Below are 16414 nucleotides of genomic sequence, written 5' to 3' on the forward strand. Positions count from 1 at the left end.
TCAGTGATGATAAAGTATTTGGTCTTTTTGCATCATTTGTATGGGTTAGCAATTCCATATTCTGTATGACATATCTGATAGTGCCTTTGAATATACTATGCTACTCTGACCATAGTAAAATGCACCTTAACTATATAAAAAGCTGTAAAAAAAGAAAGTGGTTTGCTTGTTATTGATGACTGGAAGACAGCAGATGTGCTCAATTTTTTTAAATTTACTTAGAACTTGCAAATAGAAAAATTTTTCTTTTTTTTTATTCTCCCAGAATGTCTGGGTGCTCACAAATCTCCTGGTGGGGCCAGTGAAATGTTGTCAAGTATGATTTAAAGAATTTGTTGTTCTCTGTTTTACCCCTATGCATTGTTCAAATTTCTTGGACAATGCCAATTCAACATTTTGTAACCTACATTTTGTACTTGTTTAATATAAATATAAGGTAAGAGAGAGTGGGGTAAGATGAGTATGTGGGGTAAGTTGACTGGAATCGGTTTGGGATCCCGGCGTATGGGTTGCCGAATGTCACTATACCGACATCGGCATCCCGTACCTCAACCTCAAAATTCTGCAGGAATGGCAAGGAGGGAGCAATACTTTATATTTCCCTGCAACATTGATGGAAAAAATGTTGAATAGTTGTTGAAATGCTGAACAGGTTATAATGAAAATTGTTTCATTGTTTAATGATAAACTTTATTTGGTTGAATTTATATTGTTTAAAGTTACCTTTAAGGAAGAAAAAAAACTATTTGGAAAAGGTAAAGGCATTATTATCATTATTATTATTATTATTTTTTCTTTATGCTCATGTTTAAACATGAAAAAGTCAATTGGTCAATTTACCCTGGCTAAATTGAGCCAAATTTTCACAGCCCTGTGTCATAGATGCATTCTTATCATCTGGATTGACAGGAGATATCTTGAAGTAAAGGTAGATGTTACCATTTTACGTCTGTCTCCTTTGTTTTTGCTTAGGGGACAAAATAAGTTTCAATTGGCTCATCCTACCCTACAATATAAATATTGTTGTTATAGAGCTATAACTCATTTATTTGATGGAGCTAGTCAGACTACACACATATGTCATCATTAATATAGTAACATTATTTGGTTTCTATTGCCTATATCAGTGATGTGCGGTGAGGTGAGGCAGGTGGGGCAGAGCCTTTCCCGTCATAGTAATGCATAAGCCAGAATTTTGACCACACATCAGAGGGGCAGAAAAGGTAGGCAGGGGAGGCACTGTCACACCTGCAATAGACTTTTTATTCCAGAGTTTTGTCTATAAAAATTATTAGAATAATACAAAGAACATATTTTTTACATATTCTTTGTATTTTTCATATACTTTATACAGTCAAAACTCTGGCACAACCGTTAGTATGACAGGAAAGGTTTTGCCTCACCTGCCTCACCTCACCGCACGTCACTGGGTACTAGCCAGTGCCTCCTGAGTCATCTACCTCACTGCACGTCCCTGACCTATAGCCCCTTCATTTCCTCCAAGAGCTCTCCTGTTTATTTGACTGAATGTGTGATAATCCTCTGAACATAGGGAAGAGGGGTGTGGATTAATTATTAGCTCTACACTAAAAAGGTCTACAGTCAATAGGGATACCACTAATGGTAGACATGCATTAAGTCGACAGGGTCAAAAGGTTACCAAGGTCAAAAGGTCGACATACAATAGATAAACAGTAGAAAAATTTGAGAGGTTCAAAAGGTCGGCAGTGTCAAAAGGTCAACATGGAATTGTTCGACACATAAAAGGTAGACACAAATTATTATTTTTGGGGGTGTTTTCTCACTTTTCTGCCACATACAAGCCCCATTAGTGTACTGAATCCCCTCACGTGGCTTGCTTCACTCGCCATGCTTCGGGAAAGGTTACTATTCCCAATCGTAGGCCACATGGATGGTAAAGTATGAAAAAAAATGAAAAAAAATTAAAAACCTCGTGTCTACCATATGTGTGTCAATCTTTGTCATGTTGCCCTTTTGACCCTGTTGACCTTTTGACCCTGTCAACCTGTGTAACTGTTTAACTTTACATGTTGACCTTTTGACCCTGTCGACCTTTTGGCCCTGTCGGCCTGATGCATGTCTTCCATTAGTGGTAGACCTGTTGACTGTAGACCTTTTTAGTGTAGATCTATAGTCTGGATACCGGGAAGAGGTATCAACCTTGGAGAGAGATAACAATTAATAATAATTTTAAATACCGCTTTTTTCCCGCAGGACTCAAAGTTGCTTTACATATATCAAAAATATGGTACATTGTACAAAGATATTAGAATTACAGCAAGTCGAAAAACATACATAATTAAGAACAACTAAACCTAGAGAGTACAATAAGCATAATGCAGGGTTGGGTAATAACTTGTACGGACTATAAATTCCAGCCATGAAAGGTACCGGGTGAGGCAGTAACCTTGTGCGCGCTCCATAGGATTGCTCTGGGTGGAATAGGTCACAAGTAGAAGAGATGACACAAAATGGGTGTCTTAGCGCTAGGGGTAATGCAGGGTCATCATTGCCCCTGATGACACACGTTGTGGGAGGGCGCAAAATGGGGACGTGGCCTTGCACAAAGCGGCATGGCCTCGCGGGACGGACCCCTGTTTTAGGCACTCCAGGGGATTCAGGAGATGCCAACAGGGAGTGCTCCATGCATACCACATGCCACCCACTGTGCCCCACACATGCCCACATATGTGTCCCATGCATACTCACACCGACGTATAACTGCACTATACCGAGCTGTTACCTCTCCCCAGCCTGCAGCTTGGGGCTCCTGTCACGCTTGGGGCTCCTGTCACTGTGTGTCTCACCTGTGTCTGCCCCTACCGGTGCTCTGTGCCTGGTGTGCGTGTGTGTGCGCAGTGCCAGAGCCGGCCTTAGCTATAGGCAGGCTAAGCATTTGCACAGAGCATCCAAGCATGTCTAGGGGCATCCAAGCATATCCCTGCAGTATCTCATGCTGGGAGGTACAGTCTGCAAACTATCTGTTACTTTCCAAATGTATTCGATCAGTACTTGTATACCCTGCTGTTTACATTTGTCAAACAAAATGCACAGTCCCTTAAACTCCCTCTGACAATGCCCCTGACTTGTGAGACCTCAGGCAGCAGAAGCCCAGTAACTGCAATTCCTGGAACTGTGACATTTTTACTGACTATGTAAGGTTATTACTGGATGGCTCCTTATGATACCACATGTGTATTTTGGAAGACTGCTCCACATAAATTTGACATCACCCCTACTGCTTGTGCACATGGGGGAGGGGGACCCTGCTATCCTGTGTCCCTTATCCCTGTACAAACACCATGTGTCTGCAGGGATATAACAGGGGCAGTGTTCTCCCCACACTTTATTTCTCAGTCAGTCCATGCTGTAAAATTACCCTGCCACCCAGCACTGTAACGTGGTCAGTAAGTTGCGTTGCGCTATTTCTATATGAAACATCAGATGCATCAGACTGGAGGGCAGAGCATATCGCTCCTGCAGTATAAAATAAAGGGCATGCAGTTGCCGGGAGTAACAGACACCAGCAAACACACTGAAGAGTGAAAACAATGGACAGTTGCTACATGTTTGATACTGGTCTTTTTGTATAACCAGCACGTATGGCAGTATCTGGACATTGCTGCTATCTGTGTCCAACCAGCAAGTGAAAATAAAGGGTGAGGCATGCAAAGGACGGCATACCCTGTGAGGTCACATTCCTTGTACAGGTGCCCCTTTAATGGGTGCAAGCACAAGCACTCACCCATCCTGCCACCCCCATCTCACAAAATGCAGTCATGGATACAGGGAGCTGCATGGGAGCACACACTGACTGCCAGCACACCAGCAAGCAAAAGTAAGTTTTATTTAAAAAAAGCTACTAGCATTACTAATGGGAGGCATAAGTGTAAGGTGCATTACTGTGTGGCATTATGTGTATTATGGGCATTACTAATGTGGGGCATATGTGTAATGTGCATTACTATGTGGAATTATGTGTTTTATGGGCATTACTATGGTGGGGCATATGTGTAAGGTGCATTACTGTGTGGCATTATGTGTATTATGGGCATTACTAATGTGGGGCATATGTGTAAGGTGCATTACTGTGTGGCATTTTGTGTGTTATGGGCATTACTGTGTGATATTATGAAGGGTTGAACTGGCCCACAGGGGCACAGGGTAAATCCCCTGTGGGCCCCACTGCCTGCGTGTTGCTGGGTCAGATGCAGAACTAGCGGTGGTGCTAGGGGGCACCAGCCAAAATTTTGCCTAGGGTATCAAATTGGCTAGGGCCAGCTCTGCGCAGCACAGCCGGTTTCTGACTCTTGTGCTGCGGGTGTAGTGGCGGCAGGTCTCTCGCGCACAGGCCGGAACGTTATGCGACACCTGTTGATTGGACACTGTGTGCCAGCAGCTGCAACATCAGCCGAGCACAGGGAACCGGCTATGGCTGCAGTGCCGGCTCCTACTCAATGACAGGAGTCAGATGCTGCACATATTGTTACAGTGCAGCAGCCGGCTCCTGTCACTGAGCAGGAACCGGCATTTTTGTGTCACCCCTCGGTGGGTGACACCTGGGTGAAGGCCGCACCCTCCTTGTGACGCCACTGGGTAATGTCCTGACCATCAGATTCATGTAATTTATCATCCTATCCACAAACATACCAGGTGAGGCAGTCATGTCGGGCACACTGCAAAGATTGTGCTGTGGGAGATAAACCATGCACGGGCACAAGGCATATATGGAAAAACTGACAAGTGAGTAATAGGATGATATGCTGAAATGACAAGGTCCCTGCAAGATAATCAGAGCCATGCATTTTCATTCTACATAGAGCACCTGGCAAGTCAGCCATGTTGGGTGTACTACATTAGTCACAATGGCCCTCATTCCGAGTTGTTCGCTCGTTATTTTCCTTCGCATCGCTGCGATTTTCCGCTAACTGCGCATGCACAATGTTCGCACTGCGGCTGTGCCAAGTAAATTTGCTAAGAAGTTTGGTATTTTATTCACGGCATTACGAGGTTTTTTCTTCGTTCTGGTGATCGTAGTGTGATTGACAGGAAGTGGGTGTATTTGGGCGGAAACTGGCCGTTTTATGGGTGTGTGTGAAAAAACGCTGCCGTTTCTGGGAAAAACGCGGGAGTGGCTGGAGAAGCGGAGGAGTGTCTGGGCGAACGCTGGGTGTGTTTGTGACGTCAAACCAGGAACGACAAGCACTGAACTGATCGCACTGGAAGAGTAAGTCTCGAGCTACTCAGAAACTGCAAAGAAAAATCTTTTCGCAATATTGCGAATACTTTGTTCGCAATTCTGCTAAGCTAAGATTCACTCCCAGAGGGCGGCGGCTTAGCGTGTGCACTGCTGCGAAAAGCGGCTAGCGAGCGAACAACTCGGAATGAGGGCCAATGTGTGAATAAGCAATACATAGAAGAAGGTTGTGCATGGATAAACTGAGCAGTGAACAAACAGTACCCACTGAGTGAACAATTCCATGGATGCCCATCCTGCCCTTGAAATTACCAAGCAAGGCAGCCATTAGGGCGCACTTCATAGGTTACAGTGGGCAGGATGCCAGTCAACAGAAGTGTGCCGCACAGTGGGATATTGCATAGAAAGAAAAGAACATTTGCAGTGGGGGGAAAGTAGGTGGCAGGATCAGCACAAGGTAAGCAGAAGTCCCACAGAAATGTCAACAGAAATAAATTATAGTTTCAAATGAGTATGCTGCAAATGTTAGCTTCAGCAATGGCACAACGCAGGATGAATAATCCACAAGTGGGCGATACAAAGGGGAGTCCAGCCAAATGAAAGTTCTCAAAAGTAAATACATAAATAAATAAATAAAAGTAATGTCCAGAATAATTACTGGGAGCAAATAGGGGTGGATGAGACAATGGTGAGTAGGGGACACGTGGATTAGTAGGGGGATTAAACATATTATCAATCAAATAAGGCAAAAATGAAGTATAGCAAAAAAGGGAAAACAGCCTGCTGTAGCCCCATGAAAAGAAGCTGCCAGTCCATTGTTGTTGTTGGATCCCAGTACAGCGCTTACCCAGCCTGTGCTGCCCATGTGAAGCCCTGCAATGTCTGAGTAAGCACTAAGCAGCGCAGCCCCGGTGCAAGGATGCGGCCGGGCAGAGGCGTCACTCAGGGGGTAATTCAGAGTTGATTGCAGCAGCAAATTTGTTAGTAGTTGGGCAAAACCATAAGCACTGCAGGGAGGGGGGGGGGGGGCAGATGTAACATGTGCAGAGAGAGTTAGATTTGGGCGGGTTATATTGTTTCTGTGCAGGGTAAATACTGCCTGCTTTGATTTTACACTGCAATTTAGATTTCAGTTTGAACACACCCCACCCAAATCTAACTCTCTCTGCACATGTTACATCTGCCCCCCCTCCATGCACTGTACATGGTTTTGCCCAACTGCTAACAAATTTGCTGCTGCAATCAACTCTGAATTACCCCCTCTTATGGGGGAAACACAGTGAGCAATGCCTGAATTCCCGTTTAATCACTCTGGGGGTCCCAGAGATGCGGGCTGCCCCCGGGGACCAGTGTGAGTACAGAGTCGGCTCCTATACAATGACAGGAGCCGGGTGCTGCACATAATGTCACAGTGCAGCACCCGGTTCCTATCACTGAAGAGGAGTCGGCACTTTGGAGACCCCTGTTGTAACGCCACTGCGGCCGGCATGGGCAGGATGGCCATCAGATGGGTCCTGGGGGGAGCGGGTGTAAGACGGCTGTGCATGGTGGCCTCTTATCACAGGGAATGGGAATCAAGCACATGGTAAGATGGCAGATGTGGCCCATGCTCCCGACTCCCTGTGCTCTCCCTCTTTGGCTCCCCAGTCACCTGAAGGTATAAGGTAAAGTGGAGAAGCTACCCTTAGCAACCAATCAGCTTCTAGCTACCATTTAGTTAGCTCAATCTATAAAATGAGAGAAACTGATTGGTTGCTATGGGATACATTTCTACTTTATCTCTCTGGATTTGTATTGAGGTGCCCACTGGTGGCTTTGCAAATTCCAGCGGCTGCGTACAAAGATGCAGGATCCATTTCAGATCAGTCAACTACTGATGTTCTAAATATCCCTATGTTTGCGCAGCATGGCCGCAGAAGTAACAGGGTAACTGCATACAGGATCACAGTAGCTTGCTTAGACATGCAACCAAAACGGTTGCAGCCTGTCTCCCTTTTTGCAACCAACTCCCTATACCTCCCGGTCCCTGTCAATCACTTTGCAAATAAATCCTCTTCACGGTACGGCGGTCATTCAGTTGTGGTTGGGTCACCACGCAGAGCCTGAGTACCTTTGTAGACGCACAGGCTGAGCTGCACTCCTGGAACCCACAGGCCTCTCCAGAGCAAGTGTGATCGCAGCTGCTAATATACGCATGCCCAGAAAACACCGTCCGAACGGCCATGACACGCCTGCATTCGCATGACCATTTCCCATTACCACCCCCAAATGCTGACTTCCTTTTGCTCACTTTGCGACTAAAACCTCAGAGACCGCACTCGGGAATTAATCGCTGTGCGTGCGCACTGCGGCCCACACAAATGCACAGTGTGAAAACGATGATCGCTATGTGTGCAATCGCTGATTTGCATCCACACCTGAATGACCCCTTACATGTGCAGTGCAACTTAGATGCATGTGCAGAATGCCGATTGTCACTAAACATGTTAGATCGTAAAAGAGGCACATTTAAGTTACTGTAATATTACCAAAAAATCTAAAGATTTTATTAAAATGTGTAAAAGATATAAACTTACTGCCTTCCTTTTTGTACTGAATCAGGTATCCATCTATGGCATTAGTGCCTTCTTTCTCAGGGCTCTTCCATCGCAGTGATAAGGAGGTAGCCTCAACGCCGTCTACTGACAGGTTTTCAGGCTTGCTGGGGGGTTCTAGAAAAAAACACAGAAATATTCCGTTGAATTTGACAGTTTACCATAAAATATGTTAAATTGCCAAAAGCTTAATGGAAGTTTATTAATAATGAAATAATAATAATAATAATAATAATAATAATAAATTGTTACAATTACCTATTTTTGTCAAAGTTTGCAGCAGTGATTTTTAATGCAAAATCAAGTATAACATGCCACATGCAACATATTTTTAGTACTCATTTGTTACCAGAAGACATGAATAAATGCTTGACTGGTGCACACTATAGGAATTACATTTATTTGGAACAAACACACCAAAATAATATAAAACAGACTGAAACCAGCCCGGAGCCTGGAGCATGGCGAGCGAAGCGAGCCCGCAAGGGGCTTACTAGCGCTCGCCCCGATGCCAGCATCCTGGTGGCCGGGATGCCGCTGTCGGTATACTGATGGCCGGCATCCCGGCCATTGGTATTACATACTGAATCCGACTCAGGTCCCATTACTAGTACAGTATATATGGATATATGAAAGACTTATTTACCAATAAGACAGGAAACTAGTTAGCGCTTTTGAAAAGTTAGGGAAATTTTTAGAGATGAGCGGGTTCGGTTTCTCTGAATCCGAACCCGCCAGAACTTCATGTTTTTTTTCACGGGTCCGAGCGACTCGGATCTTCCCGCCTTGCTCGGTTAACCCGAGCGCGCCCGAACGTCATCATGACGCTGTCGGATTCTCGCGAGGCTCGGATTCTATCGCGAGACTCGGATTCTATATAAGGAGCCGCGCGTCGCCGCCATTTTCACACGTGCATTGAGATTGATAGGGAGAGGACGTGGCTGGCGTCCTCTCCGTTTAGAATTAGAATAGATTAGAGAGACACTTGATTTACTAATTTTGGGGAGCATTAGGAGTACTCAGTAGTGTACAGTGCAGAGTTTTGCTGATAGTGACCAGTGACCACCACTTTTATTTATAATCCGTTCTCTGCCTGAAAAAAGCGATACACAGCACACAGTGACTCAGTCACATACCATATCTGTGTGCACTGCTCAGGCTCAGGCCAGTGTGCTGCATCATCTATTATCTATATATAATATTATATATATCTGTCTGACTGCTCAGCTCACACAGCTTATAATTGTGGGGGAGACTGGGGAGCACTACTGCAGTGCCAGTTATAGGTTATAGCAGGAGCCAGGAGTACATAATATATTATATAGTGAGTGACCACCAGACACACAGTGCAGTTTATTTAATATATCCGTTCTCTGCCTGAAAAAAGCGATACACACAGTGACTCAGTCAGTCACATACCATATCTGTGTGCACTGCTCAGGCTCAGGCCAGTGTGCTGCATCATCTATATATATTATATATCTGTCTGACTGCTCAGCTCACACAGCTTATAATTGTGGGGGAGACTGGGGAGCACTACTGCAGTGCCAGTTATAGGTTATAGCAGGAGCCAGGAGTACATAATATTATATTAAAATTAAACAGTGCACACTTTTGCTGCAGGAGTGCCACTGCCAGTGTGACTAGTGACCAGTGACCTGACCACCAGTATATAATATTAGTAGTATACTATCTCTTTATCAACCAGTCTATATTAGCAGCAGACACAGTACAGTGCGGTAGTTCACGGCCGTGGCTACCTCTGTGTCGGCACTCGGCAGCCCGTCCATAATTGTATATACCAGTGACCTAACCGTGGTTTTTTTTTCTTTCTTTATACATACATACTAGTTACGAGTATACTATCTCTTTATCAACCAGTCTATATATTAGCAACAGACACAGTACAGTGCGGTAGTTCACGGCTGTGGCTACCTCTGTGTCGGCACTCGGCAGCCCGTCCATAATTGTATATACCACCTAACCGTGGTTTTTTTTTCTTTCTTTATACATACATACTAGTTACGAGTATACTATCTCTTTATCAACCAGTCTATATATTAGCAGCAGACACAGTACAGTGCGGTAGTTCACGGCTGTGGCTACCTCTGTGTCGGCACTCGGCAGCCCGTCCATAATTGTATATACCACCTAACCGTGTTTTTTTTTTCTTTCTTTATACATACATACTAGTTACGAGTATACTATCTCTTTATCAACCAGTCTATATATTAGCAGCAGACACAGTACAGTGCGGTAGTTCACGGCTGTGGCTACCTCTGTGTCGGCACTCGGCAGCCCGTCCATAATTGTATATACCACCTAACCGTGGTTTTTTTTTCTTTCTTTATACATACATACTAGTTACGAGTATACTATCTCTTTATCAACCAGTCTATATATTAGCAGCAGACACAGTACAGTGCGGTAGTTCACGGCTGTGGCTACCTCTGTGTCGGCACTCGGCAGCCCGTCCATAATTGTATATACCACCTAACCGTGGTTTTTTTTTCTTTCTTTATACATACATACTAGTTACGAGTATACTATCTCTTTATCAACCAGTCTATATATTAGCAGCAGACACAGTACAGTGCGGTAGTTCACGGCTGTGGCTACCTCTGTGTCGGCACTCGGCAGCCCGTCCATAATTGTATACTAGTATCCAATCCATCCATCTCCATTGTTTACCTGAGGTGCCTTTTAGTTGTGCCTATTAAAATATGGAGAACAAAAATGTTGAGGTTCCAAAATTAGGGAAAGATCAAGATCCACTTCCACCTCGTGCTGAAGCTGCTGCCACTAGTCATGGCCGAGACGATGAAATGCCAGCAACGTCGTCTGCCAAGGCCGATGCCCAATGTCATAGTACAGAGCATGTCAAATCCAAAACACCAAATATCAGTAAAAAGCCTCTTTTTTTCTTTGCGTCATGTGCTGTTTGGGGAGGGTTTTTTGGAAGGGCCATCCTGCGTGACACTGCAGTGCCACTCCTAGATGGGCCCGGTGTTTGTGTCGGCCACTAGGGTCGCTAATCTTACTCACACAGCTACCTCATTGCGCCTCTTTTTTTCTTTGCGTCATGTGCTGTTTGGGGAGGGTTTTTTGGAAGGGACATCCTGCGTGACACTGCAGTGCCACTCCTAGATGGGCCCGGTGTTTGTGTCGGCCACTAGGGTCGCTTATCTTACTCACACAGCGACCTCGGTGCAAATTTTAGGACTAAAAATAATATTGTGAGGTGTGAGGTATTCAGAATAGACTGAAAATGAGTGTAAATTATGGTTTTTGAGGTTAATAATACTTTGGGATCAAAATGACCCCCAAATTCTATGATTTAAGCTGTTTTTTAGTGTTTTTTGAAAAAAACACCCGAATCCAAAACACACCCGAATCCGACAAAAAAAATTCGGTGAGGTTTTGCCAAAACGCGGTCGAACCCAAAACACGGCCGCGGAACCGAACCCAAAACCAAAACACAAAACCCGAAAAATTTCAGGCGCTCATCTCTAGAAATTTTGTGGGCTGAACATTTGACTTGTACTATAAAAAAACAAAAAAATTTAAAATATATTTCACATATACTGTATTTCACATTATGCCACACAATTCTCTAGTTAAAAATGTGCCACACTGTGCCCTCAGTCCACATTATGCCAGTGTCCTCAGCACACATTGCTAATTTAGCAAAACTGCAACAGGCTGCGATTAAATGCTGGGGGCCGCCCAGCACAGGGCAAGGCATCCAGCATGCAAATATCCTGCAGCGATGCAATCGCAATTCAGATGCAATCGCATTGCTGATTTGTGGATGCCGCCCTGCCTTCGCAGCCTGGCTGCGATGGCAGGTGCAGGGCATCCATTTTTTGAGTCGCAGCAGACGTTCCAAACCCGCCCCCATTTTGGTCACCACACCCACCCCCAATGCCAAGTCGATGCCCACTGCAACGCCACATCACTGCCCCGTGCGCACTATATACAGGATCGTCAGTATGCGATCGCATCACTGATGCATCGCATACTGAATAGGGTCCATAGTGCCTTATTACACATTATGCCACCCAGTGCCCTCTGTCCACATTATCAATAGACTCACATCTAGAGGACAGAGAGATGCAGACAGACATAGACACATATTGGAGACATGTACAAATGTAAAATTAGAGACATTGCACATGCCCCTTAAATGCCATCATACTACTTCAGATGTATTTAATGTAATCAGAACCCTCCAGATGCCCACTATGTCATTAACCCATCCACACTGGATCACACTCTGCTCATTTGTGCGCTTTCAGTACTACTGTAAGTGACCTAACCACATTGTGCAAAGTAGAGGGTGCATAGACGTATTTATTATTGGTGCAGTGTGTTCAGTGCACATAGGCCACTGGATCCAGGGGGGCCCAGGGACCAGCGGTGGTGATTTGCACATGCTCAGTAGAGCTTAGTCTCTGGGAACATGGCAAGCGCCTTGTTTCAGGAGACCTGCACATGTATAGTGGAGATTAGTTGCCAGAAACATGTACTCCAGGTCGCATGTGCGAGATCTCGTTACTCTCACAAGATCTCACATGCAGGTCAGAGCCAGCAGCAGCCGCCGCGGCTGGGGACAGCCTGTCCCTGGCTGTGGTGTATGAGCAGCGACACCTGCAGCTGTCAAAATCCATAGCTGCAGATGTCAGAACGGTAAGTGCCACTGACTGTTCTTCCATTGCCCTGAATAGTTACAATTACAAACAAATTATTAATACCATTGAGGCCCCATATAAACTCAGTTAATTATATATTATATAGCTTGATACTGTATACAGTATGTTTATATACAGTATATATATATATGGGTGGTCTTCTGTTTGCCGGCGGTCGGGCTCCCGGCGCTCAGTATACCGGCGCCGGGAGCCCGACAGCCGGCATACCGACAATTATTTTCCCTCGTGGGGGTCCACGACCCCCATAGAGGGAGAATAAAATAGTGTGGCGCGCGTAGCGCGCCACCGTGCCCGTAGCGTGGCGAGCGCAGCGAGCCCGCAAGGGGCTCATTTGCGCTCGCCAAGCTGTCGGTAAGCCGGCGGTCGGGCTCCCGGCGCCGGGATGCTGGTCGCCGGGAGCCCGACCGCCGGCCAGCCGTAGTGAACCCATATATATATATATATACATACCTTTCAACTTTACCTTTTTGGCCGGCACAGTACCATTTTTTCAATGGTCTGTATCGGCCAAAAGGGTCCTTGTACTGGTGTTCAGCATCTCTCGATTCCTATTAAGGCTAATGGGAGCGCCGCTTAGTATCCATGCCCCCTTTACCCGTGACCACGCACCCTTCACTTATATTTTCAGTTAGCTAGTGTTGGAGGGAACATATATATATATATATATATATATATATATATATATCAGTGCACCTAAAAAGGTCTATTTCTGAGAACGGTGTGAAGAGTGAACTGAACAAAATAGATGAGGAAGTAAGAATATTGAATACAGCTGAATCTGTCTATTTAGCAGTTGTGCAGACTTTCTCATTCTGCAAGTGATTAGATTAGATACAATGTAGAGATACTCCTTTAGGTAAAGTTGTCACTGACATCTGTTGCTTTGCTAGGTACTATGCTGGTATTATTGAACCACTTAATCCGGCTGCATATTTTATCCCTAGTCCCTGAGCTGCAGCTGTCAATTAAGGATTATAATCTAAATTTTCCTAAATTAACTGTCCTTTTCAAGTAGCCGAGCTGCTACCTCAAGTTGTAATCGCATATGGGCCCTCATTCCGAGTTGATCGGTCGCAAGGCGATTTTAGCAGAGTTACACACGCTAAGCCGCCGCCTACTGGGAGTGAATCTTAGCTTCTTAAAATTGCGACCGATGTATTCGCAATATTGCGATTACTAACTACTTAGCAGTTTCAGAGTAGCTCCAGACTTACTCTGCCTGTGCGATCATTTCAGTGATCGCACAGGCACAGGCACCCCACCCAAATCTAACTCTCTCTGCACATGTTAAATCTGCCTCCCCTGCAGTGCACATGGTTTTGCCCAATTGCTAACTAAATTCCTGCTGCGATCAACTTGGAATTACCCCCTTAGGGACCATGGCCCTCATTCCGAGTCGTTCGCTCGGTAATTTTCATCGCATCGCAGTGAAATTCCGCTTAGTACGCATGCGCAATAATCGCACTGCGACTGCGCCAAGTAATTTTACAATGAAGATAGTATTTTTACTCACGGCTTTTTCTTCGCTCCGGCGATCGTAGTGTGATTGACAGGAAATGGGTGTTACTGGGCGGAAACACGGCGTTTTAGGGGCGTGTGGATAAAAACGCTACCGTTTCTGGAAAAAACGCAGGAGTGGCCGGAGAAACGGGGGAGTGTCTGGGCGAACGCTGGGTGTGTTTATGACGTCAAACCAGGAACGACAAGCACTGAACTGATCGCAGATACCGAGTAAGTCTGAAGCTACTCTGAAACTGCTAAGTAGTTTGTAATCGCAATATTGCGAATACATCGGTCGCAATTTAAAGAAGCTAAGATACACTCCCAGTAGGCGTAGGCTTAGCGTGAGCAACTCTGCTAAATTCGCCTTGCGAGCGATCAACTCGGAATGAGGGCCATGGTTTTGCCCAATTGCTAACTAAATTCCTGCTGTGATCAACTTGGAATTACCCCCTTAAGTAGCTCAAAGTGTCTAAGTCGCTTCTGTCTGCAGCAACCAAACTTTCAGGCAATGCAAGAGTCTATGGGGGTCATTCCGAGTTGATCGCTCGCTAGCAACTTTTGGCAGCGCTGCGATAAGGTTAAAACTCTGCAAAACTGCGCATGCGTATGTGTCGCAATGCGCAGGCGCGTCGTACAGGTACACAGAGGATTGGTGCTAGGCGATGGATTTAACGAAGAATCCAATTGCACGGCCGATCGCAAGTTGATTGACAGAAAGGGCATTTATAGGTGTCAACTGACCGTTTTCTGGGAGTGTTTGGAAAAACGCAGGCGTGTCCAAGCATTTGCAGGGCGGGTGTCTGACGTCAATTCCGTGACCAAAAAGTCTGAAGTGATCGCAGCGGCTGAGTAAGTCCAGAGCTACTCAGAATCTGCAACAAACTTTTTTGTGCTATCGGCTGCAAAAGCGTTTGCACACTTGCAAAGCGAAAATACACTCCCCCATAGGCGGCGACTATCTGATCGCAGCACAGCAAAAAGTTGCTAGCGAGCGATCAACTCGGGATGACCCCCTTTGGAGGTAATTCAGACCTGATCGCAGCTGCAAATTTGTTAGCAGATGGGCAAAACCACGTGCACTGCAGGTGTGGCAGATATAACATGTGCAGAGAGTTAGATTTGGGTTGATTATATTGTTTCTGTGCAGGGTAAATACTGGCTGCTTTATTTTTACACTGCAATTTAGTTTTCACTTTAAACATACCCCACTATGTGCTTCCCCTGCAGTGCACATGGGGGGTCAGTCCGAGTTGATCGCTAGCTGCTTTCGGTCGCCAGCTGCTTTCGGTCGCTGTGCAGCAATCAGGCAAAAAATCGGTACTTCTGCGCATGCGGCGCAATGCTCACGCGCGTCGTATTATTACAATGAACGATGTAGTTTCACACAAGGTCTAGCGAAGCATTTCAGTCGCACTGCTGGGCGTAGAGTGATTGACAGGAAGAGGGCGTTTCTGGGTGTCAACTGACCATTTTTAGGGAGTGTTCAGAAAAACGCAGGCGTGCCAGGAAAAATGCAGGCGTGGCTGGGCGAACGCAGGGCGTGTTCGTGACGTCAAAACAGGAACTGAATAGTCTGAAGTGATCGCAAGCACTGAGTAGGTCTGAAGCTACTCTGAAACTGCACAAAATTATTTTGTAGCCGCTCTGCGATCCTTTTGTTCGCACTTCTGCTAAGCTAAAATGCACTCCCAGTGGGAGGCGGCATAGCGTTTGCACGGCTGCTAAAAACAGCTAGCGAGCAATCAACTCGGAATGACCATCATGGTTTTGCCCATCTGCTACCAAATTTGCTGCTACGACCAGGTCCCAATTAGGCCCAATATACAGTATGGCTGTCAGCAAGTGTTCTTGTATTTATTAAGTATGCAGGGGTTATTCAGCATCAGTAGCAGTTTTACTAAAATTGCGAAACTGCTACTGTTTAAAATCGTATGCTGGAAGCCGTCCAACACAGGGAAAGGCCGCTTAGCATGTGTAGCACCACTCTGTATTGCGATTGCATTTCAATAGTGACCGCATCACAGAAATTGAAAACGTCTATGACACGCCTGCGTTTCCCGCACCATTCCGAATGCTCATCAGCTGTCAATCACTATGCATTTGTATCCTGCCATGCTGCGATCACATTGTGAAAGCAAGCGCGCTGTAGCTACAGTGCATGCGCTGTTGGACCATAATCGGCGGATCTTGGAATGTGCAATTTTGCAACCCAAACTGAATAACCCCCACTGCTCAATACTACCTAGAGTTCAGGCTTACTTAATGCTGCAGCTTGAATGGATCACTTTTTTGCAGGGTTGAGAGGGGTGCTTTTCTACAGACCTCTCCTGTGTCTCAAAGGGGCTGTCTGTCTGTACCTGTGCAGCAGCTGCTGTCTCTTGCCTGTA

General features: G+C 45.6%; 1 protein-coding gene across 2 annotated transcripts in view; it reads right to left on the reverse strand.

The window, feature by feature from the left end:
• The window catches only part of LOC135041406 (myosin-binding protein H-like), a 202567-nt gene that overhangs the window by 97179 nt on the left and 88974 nt on the right, over positions 1–16414 (reverse strand). For both annotated transcript variants that reach the window (XR_010235039.1, XM_063954934.1), the window contains exon 2: positions 7795–7929. Coding sequence is in view for 1 of the 2 variants with exons in the window: in XM_063954934.1 (XP_063811004.1) it covers positions 7795–7929 (135 nt within the window). In the remaining variant the exon portion in view is untranslated. The remainder of the gene's footprint in view (positions 1–7794; positions 7930–16414) is intronic.

The sequence above is a fragment of the Pseudophryne corroboree genome, chromosome 2 (assembly GCF_028390025.1).
Source record: "Pseudophryne corroboree isolate aPseCor3 chromosome 2, aPseCor3.hap2, whole genome shotgun sequence".
Classification (NCBI taxonomy): Eukaryota; Metazoa; Chordata; class Amphibia; order Anura; family Myobatrachidae; genus Pseudophryne; species Pseudophryne corroboree.